Source organism: Symphalangus syndactylus, chromosome 8 (assembly GCF_028878055.3).
Source record: "Symphalangus syndactylus isolate Jambi chromosome 8, NHGRI_mSymSyn1-v2.1_pri, whole genome shotgun sequence".
Classification (NCBI taxonomy): Eukaryota; Metazoa; Chordata; class Mammalia; order Primates; family Hylobatidae; genus Symphalangus; species Symphalangus syndactylus.
The window spans coordinates 22,842,930-22,868,399 of NC_072430.2; the positions used below are offsets into that span (position 1 = coordinate 22,842,930).

A 25,470-nucleotide genomic window follows, 5' to 3' on the forward strand; every position below is an offset into this window, starting at 1 on the left:
AGCAGAGATGGAATAACATGTAAGTCTACTTAAATGTACATTAGAGAAAAGTATAAGGAGTTTGTGAAAAGGTTGTATATCAGACAAAAGAGTCATTGACTAGACTTGGCTTGCATTAAAATGGGAGTTCTTAACTTGCATGCCTGGGAATTTCTTGGGGCTGTGAACATGTTGTTTTGTTCTGCTGACTTTAGTCATAATCAGTATAAATAAACCAGGTATTGCCCGGTGTGGGGTGCTGCGCCTGTAGTCCCAGCTAGTCAAGAGACTAAGAGAAGAGGATCACTCCAGCCCAGGCTCAGGCATTCAAGTCCAACCTGGGCAGAACAGCCAGACTCTATCTCTTAAGAAAAAAACAAACAAAACAAAACAAAACAAAAAAACAAGTATGTGTGGATCTATGCTACCATCACTGACTAGAAGAAACCCAAAAAAAACTAGCATAGAGGATTCCACTTTCTTGCTACTTTATATCACACATGTAATTTTTAAATATTTGATCAACATTATTCTTTTAGTTTCAAAGTAAGCTTCCCAGCTTCCCAGATTTTAAAATCTACAACTTCCTATTGAAAAGCCGGCACAGGAAACAATCATCATGGTTACAACTTGAGCTGCTCCTTTTTGCCCCAATTGTGCTATTCTTTGGGACATGCTCCTTTTCTAGGATACTTAACTCAGAAACAAAATGAACACAAGCCCACTCAACAAACCATTCCTCTAAAACTAAAAAGAATTGGGTTAATCATCTAATCTGTACACTAGTGGCTAAAAAGGAAAGCTGAAAAAAACAAGACTAAATAAATGAATTTAGGACACCTATCTTTTAAACTCTAAATTAATGTTACTAATTATTTTATCCCTACTGGGAGATGCACCTATTTTAAAGAGCCATTTATAGTAAATCTTACGCCAATAAAAAACAAGTCAATGCACTGAAGTATTCTTTGCTACAATAAAAGTTTTATAGTCTTTCTTGTTGTCCCAGCTTCTGCCATTGTCATGGTAAACTTTATCATTCAGGTGAGTGACCAATAGCTGGTTTCTGATTTCCTGTAATCCAAGGATGTGTTACCCAAATGTGACATTCCCCAATGCCTAGCAAAGCAGCACACAGTAAGGGCTTCATAAATATTTGTTAAAATAAATTCATCTCCACTTCATATCAGCAACCCACTCCTTTGTCAAAGGCTGGATCTTATTATCTGGAAATATTCCAGCTCTAGAATCTCAAACTGTGATCTCACTTATTGGCCATTAACTCTTATTTTTCTACTTTTCTATTGCTAAGCCTATGTTTCACCCTTATCACATTTCTAACCTATTAACCTTCTTATTCTCCAGTACCTAACATTCTTCCTAGTTTCACTTTCCTCCTTGCCAGCCTGAACCTCCCTATTATTTCAATTAGATTCTCACCAATAACCTTACTTTAATAACCTCCTTCTAATCACAACAAAATAAAAATAGTATCTAATATACTATAAGCCAGGCATTGTGCTAATAAATAAGCACCTTACTTGCACTCATCTTATTTAATTCTCATACTAATTTTATAAGGTAGGTAGATACTATTATTATCCCATGTTGTAGATGGGGAAATTAGAGCTTAGAAAAATTAAGGTACTTGCCTAAAGTTATGCAGCCTGTACTACTCCAAAACTCATATCAACCACTATACTACACTGACTCCTGTCCAAACTGTGCATCCAGACAATACCAAAAACATCTATCAGCTTTTCCTATCCCACTCCTGCTCCTAAGCTATGCAGCACTGTTAGAGAAAACTGTGTAACTATGCTGCTTAATGCTTTAAAAAAACATATGGTTAAAAAAAAAAGCTTGTCCTCAATGATCAATGATGCTAGACAAAAACACAAAATGATAACCAATTTGTTGCAATTAAGAAAGGAACCAGAAATTCTTAGTTTATGATATTGCCTAAAGCATTTTCAGAAACATCTTTGATCTCTCAAAATGAGGCTACCTGTGCTAGTTTATGAAATCCTTGCCCTTCTCCACAAAGAATAAGCCACATGTTAGAATAAATCCAGGTACTAACAATATTATCTTCCTCTATTCTTGTACCTTGCTCCTACCTCTAAGAACTTAAAATCTAATAAGGAAGATAGATGCACACACTAAAAATTTTGACTACATAGAACAAAGTCCTCTTTTCCTAGCCTGGACACCCTCATAATCTGTTTAATCCTAAACCACTTAGACAAGAGAGAGGAGATGAGCAGATGCTATCCAAAAATGATGATGTGACATAATCGGTCAGTACTATATCTGAGAACTCCAGCTTTGCTACTGTTCAACTATGTGTAGGATATAAAATGTTTGTAGTTATAGAGAGCCAGTGATCCTACTCCTAGCAGCTCTCACTTAAAATCCAAAACATAACTCATAAGCTGCTGATACTGTGCTTGAATTTATAACAATAAAGCAGATGCCACAAAAGCCTTGCTTTGAGTTCACAATAAAAACTAAACTTTACATAGTTGATAGTTAATTATTTCCTTACTCAAATTAAATTATTAAACAGTTTGTTTTAATGAATAGAACAAAATAAATTAAATGATTACCTTAGAGAATTAACCTTCCAAGAAAGAGAAAACCTTCTTGTAAGGCAAAGATGACTGATAGAGGGACACAAGAAACTTAAGCAGAAGATATTGAATACCAAGCCCTAACATCAGTAATTTTTCAAATATAGCATATTTCCATATGTTAGTCCCATAAAATGAAATTCTTAATCATGTTAAATCTTTAAAACATTGCCTTAAAAGGTTTATGTAGAAAACCATTCAAACCTGATTATAGTCTTCATGCTTAAGACCATAGAGAAACAAATAATATTTTTTAGTAGGACCAAAGAAAGAGTAACAGAAAAGTTAACATTTAAGGGCCTACTATGTGCTATACAAGGCACTTTACATACATAATCACATTAATCATCACAATATATGAGCAGTATATTTCTATCCTTACTGATGCTCAGAAAAAAAATATGGGATTCACCCAAAGTCATGTGACTAGTAAAGATTAGAGGCAGTATTCCAACCTATGATTTCTCAGTCCACAGCCTATAGCCATCATACCATCTCAGATCATAGTCACATCATAAGAACTAGCTTAAATGCCAGCCTGAAAGGATTTCTAAGTTGATAATTTCGTAAGAGTTATGTTCATGATTTAATATTTATGTTACAATATTTTACTAATAAAGTCCACTATGTATCATTTACTATCAATGCCATGTCAAAACAGTATACAAAAGTTTCATGTTCCTTGCGAAGAGATAAACTCCTCTTTAGATTAAACCTTTATCACCAATGATATAGAGAATATTGCCTTTTGAGTGGCTCTTCAACAATTTATACAGCAAGATAGGAGGAATAAGTTCTGCTGTTCTGTACCACTGTAAGGTGAATATGATTAACAACAATTTAGTGTATATTTTCAAAAAGCTAGAAGAGAGAATTCTGAATGTTCACAACACAAAGGAATGATAAATGTTCAAGGTGATGAATGCTAACTACTCTGATTTGATCAGTACACACTGCATAAATGTATTGAAATATGCTCTGTATCCCATAAATACATACAATTATTACATGTCAACTTAAAATAAAAGAAAAAATAAATAAAGGCTCAAAATTTGCCTGAAAAAAACAGATGAGCTTATTTTTCCCCTCCCTCTTTATACCAATGAGGGTACAAACAGCCCTCTGATTCCTCACGATACAGTTTAGAATTATTTCAACCTTCCCTTTCTTCTCACACCCCACAGCATATTTCACAACAGTATAGCAAGATGTGTATGACTCCCAATTGTTCTGGAGTAAAAAGAACTTATTAAGGTGCAAGTACACCTGTGGCATTAATAAATCCTTGGTTTTTTGTATTGTTTATCTTGGATTTGTTCCATATTATAGCACAATATAAAGATTACATTTGATATTAACTTTGATATGTTTTACTGCATTATACATGGAAGAAAAATTGTTAAATTTTAGTTTCAGTTATATATATATTAATACACATGCACACAAACGTGTCCGTATATGTAGGGTCACAATTTGAAATGTATTCCTTACATGATAAGGTCATCGTAAAAAAAAAAAAAAAGTTGGAAATCACTGCTCTACAGTATTTTGCATAGAGTAAAAGGGAATATTATCAAAGTCTGTCCTAAATATATGAGCTATAGCAGGAATATTGAAAAGTATGCAAAACATTAGTTCAGGAATAACTACATAAACTTGGAAGAGTTCTGGGAACATTGTAAGTTCCCTCCTGTTAATTTTTTTTAACCAGCCTTTCTATTTCCTCATTAACAAATAGCAGTAAAAATTCCTTTAAAATGCTTTTTATTTTATTTATTTATTTATTTTTTATTTTTTTTTTTTTTTGAGACAGAGTCTCCCTGCATCGCCCAGGCTTAAGTGCAGTGACACAATCTTGGCTTACTGCAACCTCTGCCTCCCGGGGTCAAGCAATTCTCCTGCCTCAGGCTCCTGAGTAGCTGGGGCTACAGGCACACACCACCACTCCTGGCTAATTTTTTAGTAAAGACAGGGTTTCACTACATTGGCCAGGCTGGTCTCGAACTCCTGACCTCAAGTGATCCACCCACCTCAGCCTCCCAGAGTGCCAGGATTACAGGCATGAGCCACCATGCCCAGCCTAAAATACTTTTTAAAAATATATAGATATGTTAAGACATAGCAGGGGAAAAGGGCTAGCTAAGATAACATACTGCCAACCCAGCCAGCAAGACAAACTCAGAAAACAGAATCGTAACCGACAGCTATTAAAAATAAATAAATAAACAAACAAACAAACCAGGTGTGGTGGCACACTCCTGTACTACTAGAGAGGCTAAGTCAGGAGGATTGCTTGAGGCCAGGAGTTTGAGACCAGCTGGGCAATATAGCAAGACCCTGTCTCAAAAAAAAAAAAAAAAAAAGATAAAAGCAGGCCAAATCCCTGGCACCTACAGGAAGAAGGGGTGACAAGTATCACAGGAAGGAAAAGAGACCCAATTACCTAACCTAAATAGGTGAAGTGACATGTTCAATCATTCAGGAACTGCTGGGTGCCAGGCACTGGTTCTGGATTCTCCAACACAATCTAATAATGCTTTATGCCTAGCACAGAATGTGTCAGACAATAAAGACTGTCAAGAGTACTGAGAGAAAAACAGTATAAAATTACTCCCAGGTTTCCCTCCAGTATGATGTAGAAAGATGGTCAGGCTTCAATAACAAGCAGAGGCATATTTAGATAAAAAGTGATGAATGCAGTTTCGAGAACATTGAGTTTGAAAAGCCAGCAAGACATTCTGGTGGAGACACCCTGGTGGAGGTGCCCAGCAAACAGAAATGATCCAAAGTTGAGAAGGAAAGGCCAAGGCTACAGCCACATTTGGAAATCATGCCATGGAAATGATGACTGAAATCCGGAGTGTATAATCTGACCCAGAAAGAAAGTCCAAAATAACACACAGTGGCTCCTGTCTGTTCATTTGACTGATTATCACTGTAAATGGGGCACTGAATCAGAAGAAATGTAATACAAACAAATCAGTTATAATATTTAAAAACTCATCAGTCAATCCAAAATCAATCTGTAAAAGCTACGTGAAATAATTATTTCTTTTCTCTAATAATAAGGACAGGATAAGATAGAATACAATGAAATGTTCAAACTAAAAGGGGGTCTTGGAAATAAAATACATCTCCTTCACATTGTGACAATGAAGAAACCAACATCTATAGAGATTATGGAACTTAGGTCAACCAGCTAGTTACTATCAGGGTCAAAATGTCATCTCCACAAAGCAAGAGCTAATTTTTAAAAACTATTGATCCTATAATCTCTCTCATGGGTTCCTAAATAACTATTCATTTAAATAAATTTTACATATGTATATTTTCTTCTCTAAGAGAAAAAAAGTCAATTTTCTCCCGGATTTCTCTTATGGTAATTGTTTTAGACACACTTCTCATACAACAATATACGAATTATCAGTCCTCTAGTTATTCTAAAATAATTTGAGTTTTATTGAGGCATAACTGACAAAAATGCTGCATATTCAAGATATACAATGTGATGGGATTTTTTAACCCTTTTTAATTGTAAATTGAGAAAAAATAAACTACGTATTTACAGGCTACAAAGTGATTATGATGTCTTGCAATACGTATACATTGTAAAATGATTACTACAGTAAAGCTAATCAACATGTCCATTACCTCACATACTGACTTTTTGTGGTGAGAATACTTAAGATCTACTCTCTTAGCAAATTTCAACTACACAAATGTCTAAGGAAATATAATTATTAATTACAACATATGTAATTCAACAGCAAATAATTTAGGTACTATATCAAGATATAAATGTTTCTCTATATATGTGTGTGTGTGTGTATACACACATATATATATTTTAGGCAAGATATATATATCCCTGTCAAGATTTCAATATGTTGTCCAAAGACTAGGTCCATATGCTATTTATGTAGTAATAATGAAGAAACTAAGCAGTGTAACAGAATAGAAGGCATTTTGATTGTAGGGTCATCTTCATAAAATACAATCAAAATAAGACATTATAAGAAAACTGAAGATTAATCCTCTCATTAATATAAACGACAAAATCCTCCACAAAATAATCCACCACAAAATCCTCCACAAATAGAGTCTAGAAACATATAAAAAGACTAATATATAATGAACAAGTAGGATTTATTCCAAGAATGAGAGGTTGGTTCATCATTCAAAAATTAATCAACGTACTTCAGTGTATTAAAAGACAAAATAAGAAAAGCCATATACCATATCAATAGATACAGAAAAAAAATTCTACAAGATTCAATACCCAGTCATGATAAAATTTAGCAAATTAGGAATAGAGGAAACTTAACCTAATGGTATCTATAAAAAAGTACAACCACATTATATAGTTAATGGTAAGAGATAGAATGCTTTCTCCTAAGATGAGGAAAGGCTGGAAGTCATCTCTTACCACTCCCACAGTGGAGAAACCTGGCAGGTATTTCCTTAACTGAATGACCTAAATTAACATAACTAATGATAAATCCATGGTGACAGCATGAACCGCCTGATATGATGAGATAAGAAAGGCATTTCGCTACTATGGTACTCTTCCTAAAAGCACATAACCCCAATCTAATGATGAGAAATAACATCACACAAACCCAACTTGAGGGACAGTCTATGAAATATCTGACCAGTACTCTTCAAAACTATCAAGATCATGAAAAATAAGGAAAAGTTAAGAAAGTGTCACAGCCAAGAGAAGACTAAGGAGACATGACAACTAAATACAATGCAGTTTCCTGGAGGTGATCTTGAAACAGAAAAAAAAGAGTGAAAAAACTAGTGAAATCCAAATAAGTTTAGTTTAGAGTGATGTAGCAATGTTAATTTCTGAATTTTTGAAAGATGTACCGTGATTATGTATTAATAACATGTTAGCATTAGGGGACACTGGTGGAAGGTATATAGGAACTTTCTATACTAACTTTGCAATGTTTGTGAAAATTTAAAATTATTCTGAAACTTAAAAAATTAATTAAAGGACAGAAGAAGATATACTTTGTAAACACTAACCAAAAGAAAGTTGGAATGAATATGTGAATATTAAAGTAGATTTCAAAACAACGTATATTTCTTTTTTTTTTCTTTTTTTTTCCAAGACACAGTCTTGCTTTGTCATCCAGGCTGGAATACAGTGGCGCAATCTTGGCTCACTGCAACCTCCGCCTCCCGGGCAATTCTCTTGCCTCAGCTTCCCGAGTAGCTGGGATTACAGGCACCCACCAACACACCCAGGTAATTTTTGTATTTTTAGTAGAGACAGGGTTTCACCATGTTGGCCAGGCTGGTCTCAAACTCCTGCCTTGTGATCTGCCTACCTCGGCCTCCCAAAGTCCTGAGATTACAGGTGTGAGCCACCGCACCCAGTCTAACAAAGTATATTTCAAAGAATAAACATTACGTAATGATAAAGGGGTCAATTCAAGAAAACATAATAATCCTAATTTTATGTGCATTTTGCCACACAGTTGCAAAATACTAAACTACTAGTAAAAAAATTATATATTTTAAAGGAGGAATAGACAAACCTGCAATTACAGTTGGAGACTTCAATTCTCTCTCTCTGTAATCAATAGAACAAATTATAAACACAATGAAATAACACTACACACCACCAGAATGACTTAAAATTAAAAAGACTGATCGTATCAAGTGTTATAGAGTATAAGGAGCAACTTAAACACTCATATACTGCTGGTGGAAATGTAAAATGGTACCATCACCTTAGAAACAGTTTAGCAGTTTCTTAAAGGTATAAACATACATTTACTATGCGGTCCAGCAATTCGATGTTTACCAGAGAGGAAGAAAGCACATGTCTACATAAAGATTTATAAATGAATGTGTATAGTCACTAAGTTTGTGATAGCTGAAAACTGAAAATTACCCAAATGTCCATCAACTGATGAATGGATAAACAAGATGTGTTATACCCATTAAACAGAATCATTATCAATAATAAAAAGCAGTAAATTAACGATATAGGCAACATCAAGGATAAACTACAAAATAATTAGATTGAAAGAAGCCAGACAAAAGAGTAGACTGTATGATCCATTTCTACAAAATTCTAGAAACTGGAAACTAATTTATAGTAATGGAAAGCAGATCAGTGGTTGCCTGGAATGGAAGGGGCTCACGGGAGGGAGAGGGAGATAATCTAAGGACACAAGTAGCTTTTGGGAGTGATGGATATGTTCAATATCTGAATTGTGTATACATATGTCAAAATTCATTAAATTACATGGTTTAAATATGTGTGATTTATTCGATGTGAATTCTACCTCAAAAAGCTTCAAAAAATGAAAAAAATATATAGTCAGCATATGACCCAACAAACATTCTTAGGCATTTATCCAACAGATATAAAAAACTATGTCTAGATTCCAGAACAGGCAAAATTATTCCACAGTGACAAAAAGCAGATTAATGGTTGCTTAGGGTTAGGGTGTGGAGTTAACTGCAAAGAGATACCAGTGGCTTTTGTGGGGGTGATGAAAATGTTCTATATTTTGTGCTAGTAACACAGGTGTACCCATTTGTCAAAACTCAAACTATAAACTTAGTTTATTTAAATTATACTTCAATAAAGTTATTTTCCAAAAATGGAGATGGGGGAATTTGGTGCCCAATCTAGAAAACTAACCTAGAGAGGAAACTTTGTAACACAAGAAGTTTCTAAATGGGATGTTTCCTATATATCCAAAGTAAAATATGTTCCTAATCCCAAACAGATGATTTAAAAGGGCAGCAACAACTATCCTTTACTGAACACTACTCTGTACCAAGCACTGTGCCCTGTACATACATTTCCTCTAATCTTCTCAACAATCCTGCAGTGAAGATATTATTATTCTCATTTTATTTTTTGTTTGTTTTGGGACAGGGTCTCACCCTGTTGCCCAGGCTGGAGTTCAGTGGCACACTCGTGGCTTGCTGCAGCCTCAAACTCCTGAGCGCAAGTGATCCTCCCACCTCAGCCTCCCAGGTAGCCAAAAAACAGGCACAAGCCACCATTCCTGGATAATTTTTTAAATTTTTTTGTAGAGACAGGGTCTCGCTATATTGCCCAGGCTAGTCTTGAATTCCTGGGCTCAACTGATCCTCCTGCCTTGACCTCTCAAACTGCTGGGATTACAGGCGTGAAAGCCACTATGCCCAGCCTATTTATTCCCATTTTAGATTAGGGGACTTGGGCTCACAGAAGATAAGCAACTTACCCAAGGTCTCTCAGTAAGTAAATGAGCAAGCCTCAGCCTCCAAGAATAAATCTGGGTCTGTCTTAAACTATTTCCAATACAACACACTGACTCCCAGTACCTGTTAATTGGGGATAACCTCTATTCTACTGAAATTTAAGAAAAATGCATTTGCTTCCTTAAACTATCTTCTTGAATACAAGTATCTGCTAGTATAATGACTTTCATTCCCCAGGAGATGCCTAGCACATAAGTACTCAGGTATTTTATATGTTTTAACCTAAATTCATAAGATTTACTGTAAAGCAACTATTAGTCGCATTACAAATCTTTTCCATTATTAACATTTCTGATTGGAGGGAAAATTACATTCTAAGGGTATAATAGATTTTGCAATTATTACCAACATGATTACCATATACCAATATTATACCAGTATAAGGATAAACCAAAAGTGATGACAATGAAGAACTAAGCCTAAACACTTTCTCTATGCTTTCCACATTTGATAGCCAACATAGTCAATGAAAGACACTACCCAAAATATCAAACTGAAAGATGTACTGATTTAAAAGATCATTGGACCTTATTCAGTGCTTTAATTCCCTTCATGCAATCTTAATTTTAAGAAAAAAGACAGGCCTAGTGACTCATACCTATAATCCCAGCACCTTGGGGGGCTGAGGCAGGTGGATCACTTGAGGCCAGGAGTTCAAGACAAGACTGGGCAATACAGCAAGACCCCTAACTCTACAAAAAAAATTTAATTAGCTAGGCATGGTGGCTAGTGCCTGTAGTCTCAGCTACTCAGGAGGTTGAGGCAGGAGCAACACTTGAGCCCAGAAGTTCAAGGTTATTGTGAGCTATGATCACACCACTGCACTCCAGCCTGGGCGACAGAGCAAGACCCTGTCTCAAAAAAATAAAGCTATGAATTTTACCACTTGGTATGGTGAACCCTTTAATTCTTAATGTCAATACTAAGAAACTACTGCACAATTCAACATTACAAGACTGGGAACCAAGCAGTACAACTCCCACTTTTTACTGGGAACTAATTAGTTATAATTTATGATAGAACTCAATCTTCTTGTGTCCCTGTGTCTCACTTAGCTACTTCCCAAGAGGGAGCATTGGGATGAATTAATTGCTCATGAAAATAAACATATACACACACATGCATATACATTTACAAGATACATATGTTATAATATGATTACATTGTAGTTACATAACTTGACACATTCTTTATTCAAATATGTATACTCATTTATTTTATATTGCTTTATATATTATTTATTTTATAGATTAATTTTAATATATTTTATTATTCCATATGAAATTATTTTATATTACAGAATTTTATAGACATTTTTAAAGTAATAAAACACTATGCTTACAAGACGAAAAGTTTGCTGAATTCTCTCACATCACATTATGTTATTACGCTTTCAGAGGTCTTTTCAATGACATTATATGGGTCACTTTTACATTGATGAAAATATTTCACTTTTGATTTTTAAGCTTTTCCTACAGATCCCACGAGAGCATTCTGCTTTCTACAGATGTCACAGAGAAACCTATTTGAATCTTCGGTAAGTAGGAAAAAAGACACAGATGCCTCCCATGGTTGTTCTCATAACAAAAGACAAGGAAACGGAGATGGCAAACAATCTCCAAACCCTTTATATTCAGAGACCTAGTACTTTTCCAAAACAGGGAATTCAAGGTTTGCCAAAGACTGCAGTAATTTGGCCTTAGCAATAATGGAAGGTATACAGCTGGAATCCATTATATACTGCTCTTAATATATTAAACAGTGATGCCTCTGTCCTAAAAAATACAAATGAAGATGCCTGCAATTTCCATGTAGAAAGGCAAGTCATTTGTACATCATCTTTACAGAGGATGACAACGTGGCCAATTTTTTTTAATGAGGACCTCTTAGAATCACTAAAAGCACAGGGACTGAGAATAGTACTCCCAGAAACAGGTAGACTCCAATATCCACTTTGTTTCTCTTTTTCTAAGAAAAACTAATCACACAACATGCCCCCTCTCCTAAGAGACAATCTAATAACTGAGAGTCTTCTAACCAACAGTGAAGCCAAGTAAAACCTTACAGAACTCCCCTTCTTGTAGGGAAAGAAAAAAAGTTAGATGGTGTAAGTCATGCACAGAGAAACGAAACATCTAAAGGCCATTAACTAGGAAGTTCATTATTGATATGCTAGAAATTATGTACTAGAAGTTTGTCGCTTTTGTTTCCTAAAAAATATAGGCTGGCACCACTCAAACATTGCTGGCAGAAGTACAAACTGGTCAAAGCACATTGGAAAACTGTTTAGCAATATCTTTTAAGCTGGACATAGGCATATGCTATGACCAACAATTCTGCTTCTATAATGATACCTAAAAGAAATGCATACATGTATTCACCAAGAGGCTTGTACATGAATGACTATAACAGCATTATTCATAAAAGCTCCACACTGAAAACTAAGCCAAATGTCCATCAGAAGTGGAATGAATAAATTGTGGTATATTCACATAATGGAATAGTATACAGCAATGAGAATGAACAATCTGTTGCTCCATGCAACAATATGGATAAATCTCTTTTTTAAAATATTGAGCAAAAGCAGCTATACACAAAAGGTACATAGAGTGCTTCCTACTATATAAAGTTCAAAATCAGGTAAATCAATGTATAGTGTTAGAAGTCAGTAGAGTAGCCACCCTTTGCAGGAAGTACGGGGCACTGGGGCAGGAATACAAAGGGAGCTACTAAGCTAACGTGATAATGTTCTATGCTTTAATCTGGATACTGGGTACATGGGTGTGTTCACTTGTGAAAATTCAACAAGCTGTATTATGATTTGTGCACATTTCTGCATATATTCAAAGATCGCGTTAAAAAATAAAATATAAGCTTATGAAAGTACTTCTTTAACTGATATTCCAAATTCATTACTTTCTTAAATGTATAAAGGCAAACAAAGAACAAACCAGACCATGGGAACGAACTCAACAGAGAGACAGGAGAGGAATATCAAGAATGAAGCAAGATCATCACAGAGCACACTTGGAAAGGAGATGGTATGTATCTCTCTCAAACAAAGGTGTTTGAGATGTGACAAGATGTTAAAAGACCTGATTAAGCAATACTCTCTCTACTCCCTTGCAACTGCAAGCTGAAAGCTCGTCGCTAATAGGCTACTCTCTGGAAAGCCCACAGAATTCCACTCTCACCAGTTGAGTGGTAATTAAGAGTCAGCTAAGTATGTTCCCAAACCAGTTTATCTATCTCAAATTTCACTTGCTGTTGCAATTACATAATTTAATTAAATATTACCTAAATATATGAATACATATATTTGTTTCTATCAAATTAAATTAAAAGTTTTAGAAAAACTAAATTCAATAAACATAAGTTGTCAAAGAAAATTGCTATTAAAGTATGGAAGAACAAAACTTTTAAAACACAAGTAGAAAATCATAAAAACCTAGAACCATGCTTTCAGACTGCTTCATAAGCAAATTTAAATTCTTGTTCAACTTTAAAGAAAACTGAACTTGATATTGTAAATGCATTATGCGGTGATTTATGAAAGGAGAATTTCAAACTAATCAGCAGACCCATACTCAAAGAAAAGATCATGACTTTACATCAAAAGATTGGCAAATGAAAATATATTTATAGTTTACATGAAAATGTAATGTTGAAAATATGTATCATTTATGATTTTATGATTCTAGCCAATTGTTTATATTAACTAACCAACTATCTATCTTAATTGTGAAGAATGCAAAAGTCATCTCCTGTGTTACCACTTAAGAAAACTGAGCAAGCAATATTGGTCCCTCAAGACCACCTATATACACATACACACATGCACTCACAATGCAAATGTGATTTCTCTCTCTCCCTCTCTCTCTCTCACACACACACACACACACACACCCCATACCTCACTAAAACAATACTGAAAGGCAGCAAGCATCAAAAACAGAAATCAAGACAATAATGAAAGTAAATGTGGGGACACAGGTCTTAAAAAGGAGGGCATTCAAAGGAGTTTTTCACACAACTTTCCACTTTGGGATAGCAAATAAGATAGGTATTTTAAAAGATAAAACAACCAAAAGCTAGGTGGGTAGCAAAGCTTTAATCACTTGAGTTCTTCCTTACTGTCTCATTGCTAGCCTATCCTAGTCTTGAACCCAAGAAGTACACCAGAGTTTTCACATGGTACAACACTTGTTTATTTCCACTGATTTGACTGCAGAAATCTCACTCTTTCATATCACTAGGGGGAGCACTTACTCTTTAAAAAACAGGAAGAGAAATTAAAAAAAAAAGTTCCAATTAAAGATGCACTTTATGATCGGGGGCAGTGGCTGTGGAGGCAGTGTGTGCCTTCTGTAGTCTCAGCTATTCAGAAAGCTGAGGTGGGAGGATCATTTTAGCCCAGGAGTTAGAGCACTGTGACTGTGCCTGTGAATAGCCACTGCACTACAGCCTGGGAAACAGAGTGAGACCCTGTCTTTAAAAAAGAAAAAAGAAAAAAAAAAAGCAAAGCTCTTTATCTGACTGTCCCGGGAAAGCAAAGTGCAAAATGCTTTAAAACTCACAGCACAAAGTGAAAAATATTGTTAAAGTCACAAATGACTTTAAAAGTAAGCAACATAAAAGCTAGGCTCAGTACATTAACCAATCAACACATTTAATGCATAATAGCAAATATTACTTAGGGTCATTTGGTAAGAAAATATAAATCAATAGGCTGACCTTACTATTACTCAGTTAAAAATGCTTAATTATGATTTGTGAAGATTCTAATTTCTGATAAATACCATTGGCAAATGAAGTTAATGGATCTCTATCACAAACTTCAGTTGGTATACTTTGTCTTATTATTAAATTATTGGAAGGCAAAATTAATACCATTATCCTCTTTTAAAGTTTTAAATGTAACTTGAGCACCTAAGTAGCAAGGAAGTAGGGAAAGGGAAAAGGAGACAGAAGGGAATTAACAGTAATGGGATGCCTATTATGTGCCAGGTGCTTCAACCACACTGGAAAAGGGAATGATTATTTCCACTTTACAAATGAAAGGCAGGGCTCGAAAACCATAACTAACTTGACCACTGTCACATAGATAATAAATTATAGAACAAGATATGACCCATAATACCTAAAATCAAAAATATCAGAAGTTGCTTAATTCATCTGGCAGTATGGTCATCTTAAATACTCTTTATTCCATTAAGAGGTATATATTTATATCACAGCAAAGAACAAGAAAGAACAACAACAAGAAAGCTTGCCCTTGTCCTCTAAAAGCTTGTCTTCCAGGACCTTACAATCTACTGAAGAAAACATGCAAACACAGTTAAGGAATGTAAATCAATGATTAATGGCCAATTGAAGAAAGCGCCACTAAGTGATAAGGGAGCTCAAAGAAGCCTGGGATCCATGTGGTTTAAGCAGTTAGGGAAGACTTTATGAAAGACGTAAGATTACAGCTGGATCCTAGAGATGGTGTATGTTGGATGGGGATATACTGAAAGAGTACTCCAGGATGAGGAAAAGCAAAAGTTAAGGATGAACACAATGAAACTGAGTAACAGTGAAAAGGCCGGCAAGAATGAAGCAAGATCATCACAGAGCACGCTTGGAAAAGAGATGGTATGTATCTCTCTCAAACAAAGGTGTTTGAGATGTGACAAGATGTGGCCGATTAACCAATACTCTCTCTACTCCCTTGCAACTGCAAGCTGAAAGCTCGTCGCTAATAGGCTACTCTCTGGAAAGCCCACAGAATTCCACTCTCACCAGCTGACTGAATCAAAAAGTGAAGAATTCAGTGGAAACAACCCAATATCCATCAATTGATGAATGGCTAAACAAAAGTGCTATATCCATACAGTAGAATACTACACTGCAATAAAAAGGAACAAACTACTGATACCTGCTACAACATGGGTGAACCTTGAACACACTATGCTAAGTGAAAGAAGTCAGTCACAAAAGGCCATATACTATATGATTCCATGTCTAGGAATGTCCAGAATAGGCAAATCCATAGATACAGAAAGCAGAATAGTGGTTTCCAAAGCTGAGAGGGTTGGTATTGAGGAGTAACTGCTAAGAGTACAAGGTTTCTTTTGGGGGTGACAAAAATGTTCTAAAAATGATTGCAATGATGGTTGCACAATTCTGTGAATACACTACAACCCACTTAACTATACAGTTTAAATGGGTGAACTACTAGGACTATGAATTATATCTCAATAAAGCCATTTTTAAAAGTGAGGGACTGGTGGGACATCACATTGAACAGCTAAGACAGAGTCACCTATGGAGTCTTCTGAATGCCAAGCTTCAGGGTCTACACTTTATCTGGTAGGCAATCAGAAATAGACAAGTAAAGATTTACCTAATGAAAGCACAGCATACATACTTAGGATTCTTCTATAATAAAATCATTCACATGTTTTAAGTACATTCCAAAAATATATGCAAAATCACAAAGAAGAGAGAACAGGAAAAAGTATGATATGATTTTGACTAAGACACAAGCTGTGACTATTAGGAAAGTTGTTTTGCTTCAGTGCTAAATGCCACAGATGGGTACATCAGTATTGTACGTACGCAAAACCACAAATTCATCTGTGTCAAATCTTTGAAGACTGTAATATTCTAAACTTAATTGTGAAAATGTCATTAATAACTGACGTGTCATATTTCAGGGTAAGACAATGAACAGTATAATTTGTTTTTTATCGATGACAGTACTCTATATGTAATGCTTTTTTCAGATACTGGATTCAATCTAAATGCTATCAGAAACCCCACTAATATAAAGCATTGCTTACCGATGCTTACACATCTGACTTTGAATTCTAATTTAACATAATACTCCAAAATAGTTTCGATACACAAAATAAAAGAACTAAAGAAACAAACCTGACACATAAAAGCAGAGAGAAAATATATATAACATGTTATATATTATACGTTTATATAATATTCAATGCAGAGGAAAAGGTAAAGTGCTCAAAAATAAACCTCAAAATCACTGACAGACGGAAAAAAGGACTCAGCAAAGTACAAACTGAAAAAAAAGGAATAAATTACATCTACAATAGCAGGCTCAATACACGAGAGAAGATGAGAAGGCCTAAACAGCGGCAAAGTTCAGCACATCTCTATGAAACAATCCTGTCCCCTCCCCTGAATCCCAGGGAAGAAAGACCCTTTCAGGCATTCTTGGCATCATCCCTCCCAAAGCTGGACTAAGGTGAAATCCCACATTCCCCCAGGAGGTGGTAAGATGGTAGGGATACAAAAGAAGAACTCAGTTGGAGAACCCATACACAACCAAACCAGTGTTCCCCTTGTGAGTCACCTTGCAAACCTCCTTCAAGGTAGGTGAGCCACAAGAAACTAAAGGAGATATTGAATCTCTTTTAAAATTCTCTTGTCTAAGAATGAGAGGGCCCATCTGTCTCTTTAAGGGCTTTGTAAATTCCAGAACTGAGCGAAACTTATGTTGAGTCTGAGAAATAAAGACAACTTAGGCAACCTGGTTTGCTAACAAACAATAAAAGCAAAATAGAAAACAAATAAGCTTTCCTAAAAAAGAAGCCTTATCACTGATATCTAGAATACAGTGTCTTCTATCACAAGTAAATAGAGCAAGACTCTCCATTTCCTAATTCTAAGCCAGTGTTTATACCAAAGAAAAGAATTCAGTAGGAATAAATAGGAGTTTATTTCAAATCATTAACTGTTGTAGATTAAAACACATTTATCCACACCTTCATCAATTTTCTACCTACTTTGAGTAAAAGAACTGTGGGAAAAGGCAAATGTTGACAACTATTGTTCACCATAATAAACATGTTAATTATTAAGAAATAAAGTATTCCAAATATAACACAATAAAATATGAAAATGGGTTAAAAGTTGGATTATTCTCTAAGTAAACACCCAAAACACATACCGTTGAATTCATACATAAATAGAAGTGTTCTTTGAAGTAAATAGGTAGAAATGATGAGCGCATGCTACCACAGATACCCCAAAGCGGGGGGAAAATAACATCAACATAAAGTCTAAGATGCAGAAACATTTCTAAATGATACAATTATCAGAGGGAGTGGTCTACATGGTAAATATGCTGATATTCTGACTAAAGTTACAACAGAAACTCATGATGCCACTTTTAGTAGGCTAAAAAAGTAATTAAGAAAATTGAAGACCTGGAGAGGGAATTTTTTTTCACAGGCTCATTCAATGAATAACATGGGACTGGAAACATGATCTGTAAACAAGAAAGGAGAACAAGAAACTTGCCAGTACCTGAAACTGGCGCTGAGCTAAGGAAACAAGGATAACAAATATCCTAGGAGGTAAATTACATCAGTTTTCAAAACCTGATTCTGGAAAAAAGGAGTGACTAATTTGCCAAAAGGGAAAAATACATTGTGTAAGCTAATGAAAAATTTTCAATATACGCAAAATGCTGTAGGAGATTTCTGTTTCTAAAGGATTTTAATCAATTAATTAAAACATCATTAATGTTCACTGTATTAGTTTTTAAGATGCTCAATCTACAAGGCAATGTTTTAAATAGTTCAGAAAAATCTTGTAAATATTTGCAGTAACCATTTGCCTTAAGTAATTCTGTAGAGCCTGTGAGATGGTTTGAAATTTAAATGACAGTAGGCTCAACTACGTTTCTAAAACCCCTCAGGCAAAATCATAAACCTTGCATAGCAAAAGTAATACAAACAGGATATCCTGAACAGCAAAATGAACTACCATATTTGTGGATTTTTTTTCCGTATAGTAGATCCCATATAATGTTCCTACTCTACAATGAACTTAAAACTAATCGCTGTATACTCAAGTCTCATCTAAACTTACTGAATCTTATGTGAGAAAAACCAAAGCCAGAAAAGAAAAAAAGGATGAGGTTCAACTCCAACCATCTGCTCTTCCTCCTCCAAGCAACATTCTATCAATTAGGTATTTTATTTAAATTCTCAAATTCGTAAGTCCATAGCCAAATCTAATTTATAATATAGTTAAGTACTATGCACACAAAAGTACTCTGTTCAAGTGGCTAAGTAAATCTGAACATAACGGCAACATACATTTTAGAAAGCATTCATCTCTGCTGCCACAGGGGAAAAAAAAGAGCAATTTCACAGAAAGACTAGGAAATACCTGAGCAGATAAACAGCCCTTTCAATATCACTGAGGTCTTCATCGACTGTCAATCTTTCTATTTCTTCTGGTGTCTGTCAAGGGTAAAATACACATTTATGCACCACAAACGTTGGTTCAATCTTGCCCCCCAACCTCCCAGTGACCCTCTATGAGGATAAACGAATGAAAAAGTTTCACAATTAAGCATTAACAATGAAAACTAATCAAGCAGCTGAGGATACCAGGCGACATCAATCACGGAGGTCTCTAATTGGGTGGTCGAGTTTGGGGAGGGGACTGTTTTTTTCTGTTTTTATCCTTCTAGCTCCTGGATTGCAGCCTGAAAATCACATCGTGGCTTCAGAACCTTGGCTGAAATCCATTTCATACGCATGTTATAAAACGAATACACACACTTTTTATCTCTAATACCTCAAGGCTATTTCTCCAGCATTTTCCACCCCAAGAAATGCTAAAAGGGGGATGGATGAAGACTGCAGCCGAGTAGGCATGAAAAGGACAAGATCTGGAGTGGGGGAGGGAAGGAAATAAACTCTGGGGCTGGAAGAAAACCAGAGATTTGAGATATTGCGGCAGGTGTGAGGGAGAGGAGCTAAAGCAGCTAATTAAGCAATGGCCAGGGGAAAGGGGTCCCGTCCGTAAACTAGGTTTGCTGGCGCTAAAGGTTGGAGCCTCCGGGAGGAAGATGACTCTGCGGGGTGGGAGAGCCAGTAGGGGTGGGGGGGAGCAAGCTGAAGGTTGACTCCCTCAAGGGGGTTGGGGAGCAGGGTCCCAGCTAGAGTCCTGGAGGGGTTGGGAGGAAAGGATGCGCGGTGACTCAGGATGGCGGCAAAGGGTCGCGAGGGCTTGTAGACGGGGACCAGGACGACACTGAGAAAGAGTACTGGCTGGGAAGCGAGGGGAGGCCGGGCTGCCTCGAGGACAGAAGGACTAGAGCTTGATCTGACTTGGTGGGCTGTGGGTGAGGGGACGGGACGCGGGGTGGTGTCTCCGGGAGAAGTGGGGGGAGGAATCGGGAATGTGTGGACCGAGGGGTGGGCCTGGGGCCAGAACCCGGGCGGCGTCAGCGGACCAGAGGTTGGGGAGCCCAGGAGAGGACCGGGGAGAAGTGGGCTGCGGCCTCGAGGGGCAGCTCCCGTGGGCGGGGGGGGGCGGAAGGAAGGGGGTCCGCGACCGAGGACGCTGGGGCTGCCCCGAGGGCTGGGGCTCGGCCGTTCCTGGGGGTGGGCCGGGGGCATTCGGACGCCTCAGGAGGGGCAAGGGCCGCGGGGCTGGCGCCGGTCCGGGGCTAGGGCAGGGACCCGTCCCTTGGGGATGGGGGGTCCAGACTAGAGAGGACCGGGTCCGCTCTGAGGAAGGGTCCGGGAGGGAACCGGCTTAGGGCGACACGGCCAGAGGGGCTGGAGGAGGAGGGGCCGGTCCGACTGAGAGGGTCCCGGCGGCCCGGAGGAGGGGAGGGTGGTGGGGTGGGGCGGAGATCAGCGCGGGGCCGCGCGGGGCAGGCGGCCGGACGCCGTGAGGGCAGGTCCTCTCCCCGGGGCGCACCTTGAGGCTCCGGCGGACCGGCCTCTCGATGATGGTGAGCTCCTGCAGGTCCTCCATGTAACCGAACAGGCTGTTCTGACTGAAATCCATCGCGGTGGCGGGCGGCGGCGGATGCATGGACTGCCGGGCACTCTCGCCGCCCGGGCCAGAGCGGCCCCAGGATGCCGGACGCCCTCAGCCCCGCGGCCGCCTACCAGCAGGACTTTCTCCCGCTCTTGGCCGCTGGAGCCGAGCGTGAGGCTGCGGGGCGGCGGGAGCAAGAGCACGGCCCGGCGAGGGGGCGGGGCGGGCCCGGCGAGGGGGCGGGGCGAGGCTCGCGGGCTGGCTGCGGGGGCGGGGCCAGGGGCGGGGGCCCGCCACGTTGCCCGCCTCGGCCCCGCCCCGCCCCGTCCCGGGCGCCGCGCGCACGAGGCCGGACGCAACTGCCGCGCAACGACGCGGCGGCCCCGCCACCCCTCTGCGCCCGCTCCTCGCCGTCCTCCTAAACCCCCGTCCGCCCCCAACCAAGGGTGCCCCACCCCACGGCGCGTGCGCAGAGCCTTTTGCCTCCCGCAGCCGGCTGAGGCGGACTGGGGGCGGGGACTGGGGGCGGGGGCTGAGGGCGGGGAGGCTGAGCCAATGAGAGCCGAAGCAGAGGAGAGGGAGCTGGCTGGGCTGCGGCTGCACCTGCTGACTTAACTGTCCAGTTATTCCCAGGACCGTCCACGCTGCGAACCCGGAGACCCCCCCTAGCACAGCTCCAACCCTGAGGGGAGCGCTGAGTGCCCAAAATAAGCAGTTAGGACGCGGGGTGCCCGGCTGACGGGGGAGGGGGCTGTGGGAATACAGCCCTGGAGGGGCTGGCTTTTGGGCAAGGGCAGCATTCGGAAAAGGCCTCCCAGAGAAGAGTCACTTAAACTGAATCTTAGCGACCGATAAGGCTTTCCCAAGAGAAATAATAAAGGCAAGCCGGTCTGGGGTTGAAGCCTGGGTGTGTTTGGTTGTGTTTGAGAAGTGCCGTCGAAGTAGAGCTCGGGGCTCGGGCACCGAGGGCGTGGCGAGATGGGTGGAAGGAAGAGGACCTAGGTCCTTGGTGAAGAAAAGCCCTGCTCTGGACAGCCACGCTGAGTCCCTTGCACTTGGTTCTGTTAAGAATGGGACGAGATGGAAGGGGGATTGGGGCGATTTTTTTGGACCTTGGGGACAAGTTAAGTTCGTACTGTTCAGCTCGTCAGTCAGCAAGGCCCTTTTCTTTTTTGTTTTTATTTTCCACTCGTTCCTTCTCCACACCCATTCTTCTACCTGCCATATGCACCCTCTTCTCTATTAAGGTATGTCCCAGTTCATGCACCGTATACAGCCTCGAAAGATAAATGGTTTGTACCTGTTTTTAACATACATGAACGGCATCGTGATGAGAACTCATTCTCTTCCTTGTTTTTCTCTCAGTGTCTTAGAGATCTATCCATATGACACTATACAACAAGAGTTCATTAATTATGACTAATAATAGTATTTGATTTGTGTGTCTATCATATTCTACTTATCAATTCCTCAAATAACGGACAGTTAGGTCGCCAGCAGTTCCTTGCTACCACAGACCATGCTGGAATGGGTGTTAGACGTGTCCCTTACAGAACATAAGAAATGGAGTCGCTGGGTCATGAAGTCCACAGTGTTTGGTTTCACTCTGTCATGTTGCCCTCCAAATGGCTTTGCCATTCACACCCACCGATGGCACACGAAGGTAGGAAGGTACCCGTTTCCCATTTTATATGCTAACATTTGGTATTATCCGATGTCCTAATTTATGTCAATCTGAAATCAGTAAAGTAGTATCACGTTGTACTTTTGATTTGTATTTCTTTGATTGGTGGTGTTAACCATTTTTCCATATACTTAAGAACCATCGAGATTGTTTTCCTTCTGTGAATTATCTATTTACATCATATACCTATTTTCTGCTGGATTTTATTATTATTTTTTCTGAATGAATTGAAGGAGTTGAGTTTCTTATGTGTTCTAAATATTAATCTTTTGTCAGTTTTAGAAAAACACTGCAAATATTTCTCTCAATCTTTCATGCATCCTGTTTGCTTGGTCTTTGCTATGCTACAATGGAGGAGAAATCCTTAATTTTCATTTAGCCTAATGCATCAAATTTTAGCCTTGTGGAGTGGGGTCTTGTTTAAGAATCTTTTCCCACCTATTAGTCGCAAAATATTCTCCTACATTTTCCCCTATTTGGCTTCATACTTTTACCTGTCACGGGTCTTAATCCTTCATCTTGCATACAGTTTGAGCAGGAATACAGTATTATTAACTCTATTTAGTGAGCCAGTTTTCCCAGCAGCACCCACCAATTCATCTTTTCCCCTCCAATGCGTGATGGCATCTGTATTGTATGCCAAGTCCCTAGAGACACACACGTCTGTCTCTGAGCTCTTGTAGCTATTCTATTGATCTAGATCTGTTCCTATGCTAGTGCTGTGCTGATTTTATTGCTGTGGGTTAATTATACATCCTAAGATCTGGTAGAGTGAGTGAATCTCCCACTCTTGGCTCTTTTGTTTTTCAATTTTGCCTTTGAAGTTCAAAGCAAAATGGTCAGTAATGATGACCACAGCTAAAATTCAGGTTTTCTAATCCCTACTTTACTAAGGAGAAGTGAAGGGAAGTAGAAGAGGACAGAAACATGATGGGATGAGGACGGAAAAGAGGCAAACCCATGAGGAGGTGGTTTTCCTAAGCAAATATCTTACAGCCTCACCTTTCTGTCAATTTCTGAAATTCTCTGCCTTTTGATTTGTAAATGATACAAAATATTACCTGTCAACTTTACCCTGTTCCAGCTAAGAAGTATTATCTCACATTTGGATTTCGTAACAGTATCATCTAAAACGGGAGGACGTTCTTAATGAACAATTGATTGAATATACAGATATAGCTTTAATGTTGGCTGTTCCAGGGCAGGAGGGTGATGAAGGGAAAATGTTCAATTTGATGACTGGAATCTGTAACTGCTCTAATTACCACTCTGTGGTGAAAGTAGCCTGCCCAGCCTGGCTGCCAGGAAACCTGAGTCCCAGTCCTGGCTCTGCCACTGACATGTGGCAGAATGACTCTTGGATCTCTGTTTTCCTTATCTGAACTGCATTCATGCATGTTGTCTCAACGTGCCCTCAAATCATCCCCGTGGAATGCAGAAAAGCTGTATCACTATTCTAATTTTACAAATAATGAAATTGAGGCTCAGAGAATTTATGTGACTTAGTCATGAACACATAGCTAACGGAAACTAGATTTATCCACTTTGTTTATTCATTTAAAAATAGCATGGTAGGCCGGGCACAGTGTCTCATGCCTGTAATCTCAACACTTTAGGAGGCTGAGGCAAGTGGATTGCTTGAGCTCAGGAGTTCGAGACCAGCCTGGGCAACATGGTGAAACCCTGTCTCTACAAAAAATACAAAAAGTAGCCAAGCGTGCTAGCACACACCTGTAGTCACAGCTGCTAGGGAAGCTGAGGTGGGAGGATCGCTTGAGCCCAGGGGCTCAATACCAGCCCTGGCAACATGGTGTCTCTACAAAAAATAACAAAATTAGCTAGGTATGGTGGTGCACACCTGTAGTCACAGCTTCTTGGGAGGCTGAGGCAGGAGGATCACTGGAGCCCAGGAGGTCAAGATTGCATCACTACACTCCTGCCTGAGCGACAGAATGAGACCCTGTCAAAAAATAAAATTAAAAAAAAAATAGCGTGGTGCTAACTAAGCACATGGACTTCGAAGCTCAGGTACTTGGGGTTGAGTCAAACTCTGCTGCTTCCTATCTTCAGCCAAGTATTTCACCTCTCTGATCCTCACTTTACTCATCTCTAAGCTAGCAATAATAGTAGCGCTTAGTACAAAGTGTTGTGAAAATTAAAGGAGATAATATGCATACAATGCTTAGAAACATTCTTGGCACAAGGGTTTGTTGTTACTATTGTTATTGTCACCAGACCAGTGTCCCTCTGAACCCAGGTTCAGAATAGAGTCAAGAAGTTGTGCTGAATCAATTGATTATAATGGGAGGCAAAATAATGTTTCCCCAAAGATATCCACATCCTAATTCCCTGAACATATAGGCATGTTACCTTACATGGCCTAAAGGATTTTGATGCAACTAATTTAAGGATATTGAAGTAGGGAGATTATCCTGGTTTACCTCCGTGGGCTCAATGTAATCACAAGGGACCTTCTTTTTTTTTTGGGGGGGACGGAGTCCTGCTGTGTCGCCCAGGCTAGAGTGCAGTGGCGCAATCTCGGCTCACTGCAAGCTCCACCTCCCAGGTTCACGCCATTCTCCTGCCTCAGCCTCTCCGAGTAGCTGGGACTACAGGTGCCCGCCACCACACCAGGCTAATTTTTTTTTTTTTTTTTTTTTTTGGTGTTTTTAGTAGAGACGAGTTTTCACCGTGGTCTCAATCTCCTGACCTCGTGATCCGCCCGCCTCGGCCTCCCAAAGTGCTGGGATTACAGGCATGAGCTACCACACCTGGCTGACTGCTGGCTTTCAATATGAAATGGGGCCATAAGCCAGCACCCTATAGAATTTGGAAAAAAAAAAAAAAAACTTAAAAATTCTCCCCTAGGAGTGCAGCTCTGCTGACATCTTGATTTTAGCCCAGTGAAAACTATTTCAGACTTCTAGCTTCCGTAACTGTAAGATAATAAATTTATGTTGTTTCAGGCTGCTAGGTTGGTGGTAATTAGTTATAGCAGCCATAGGAAACTAATACAATTATATCATACACAAAAAAACAATTTTAGGTGAATAAAAAGCTGAAATATAAAGGCAAATCTTTCAAACTTTTGGAAGAAAATAT

At 38.9% G+C, this 25,470-nt stretch overlaps 1 protein-coding gene across 3 annotated transcripts in view; it reads right to left on the reverse strand.

The window, feature by feature from the left end:
- Window positions 1–20,990, reverse strand: part of PPP4R4 (protein phosphatase 4 regulatory subunit 4) — a 125,958-nt gene extending 104,968 nt beyond the window's left edge. Inside the window, exons 1-2 of one of the 3 annotated variants that reach the window (XM_055288294.2) lie at window positions 20,622–20,933; window positions 19,074–19,147 (exon numbers count right to left, since the gene is read on the reverse strand). In XM_055288294.2, coding sequence (XP_055144269.1) covers window positions 19,074–19,147; window positions 20,622–20,738 — 191 coding nt within the window. In that variant the 5' untranslated portion in view covers window positions 20,739–20,933. Of the gene's footprint in view, window positions 1–19,073; window positions 19,148–20,621 lie in introns of all 3 variants that reach the window. The other 2 variants (XM_055288291.2, XM_055288296.2) reach the window with 2 other exon arrangements.
- Between the last annotated feature and the right edge of the window lie 4,480 nt (window positions 20,991–25,470).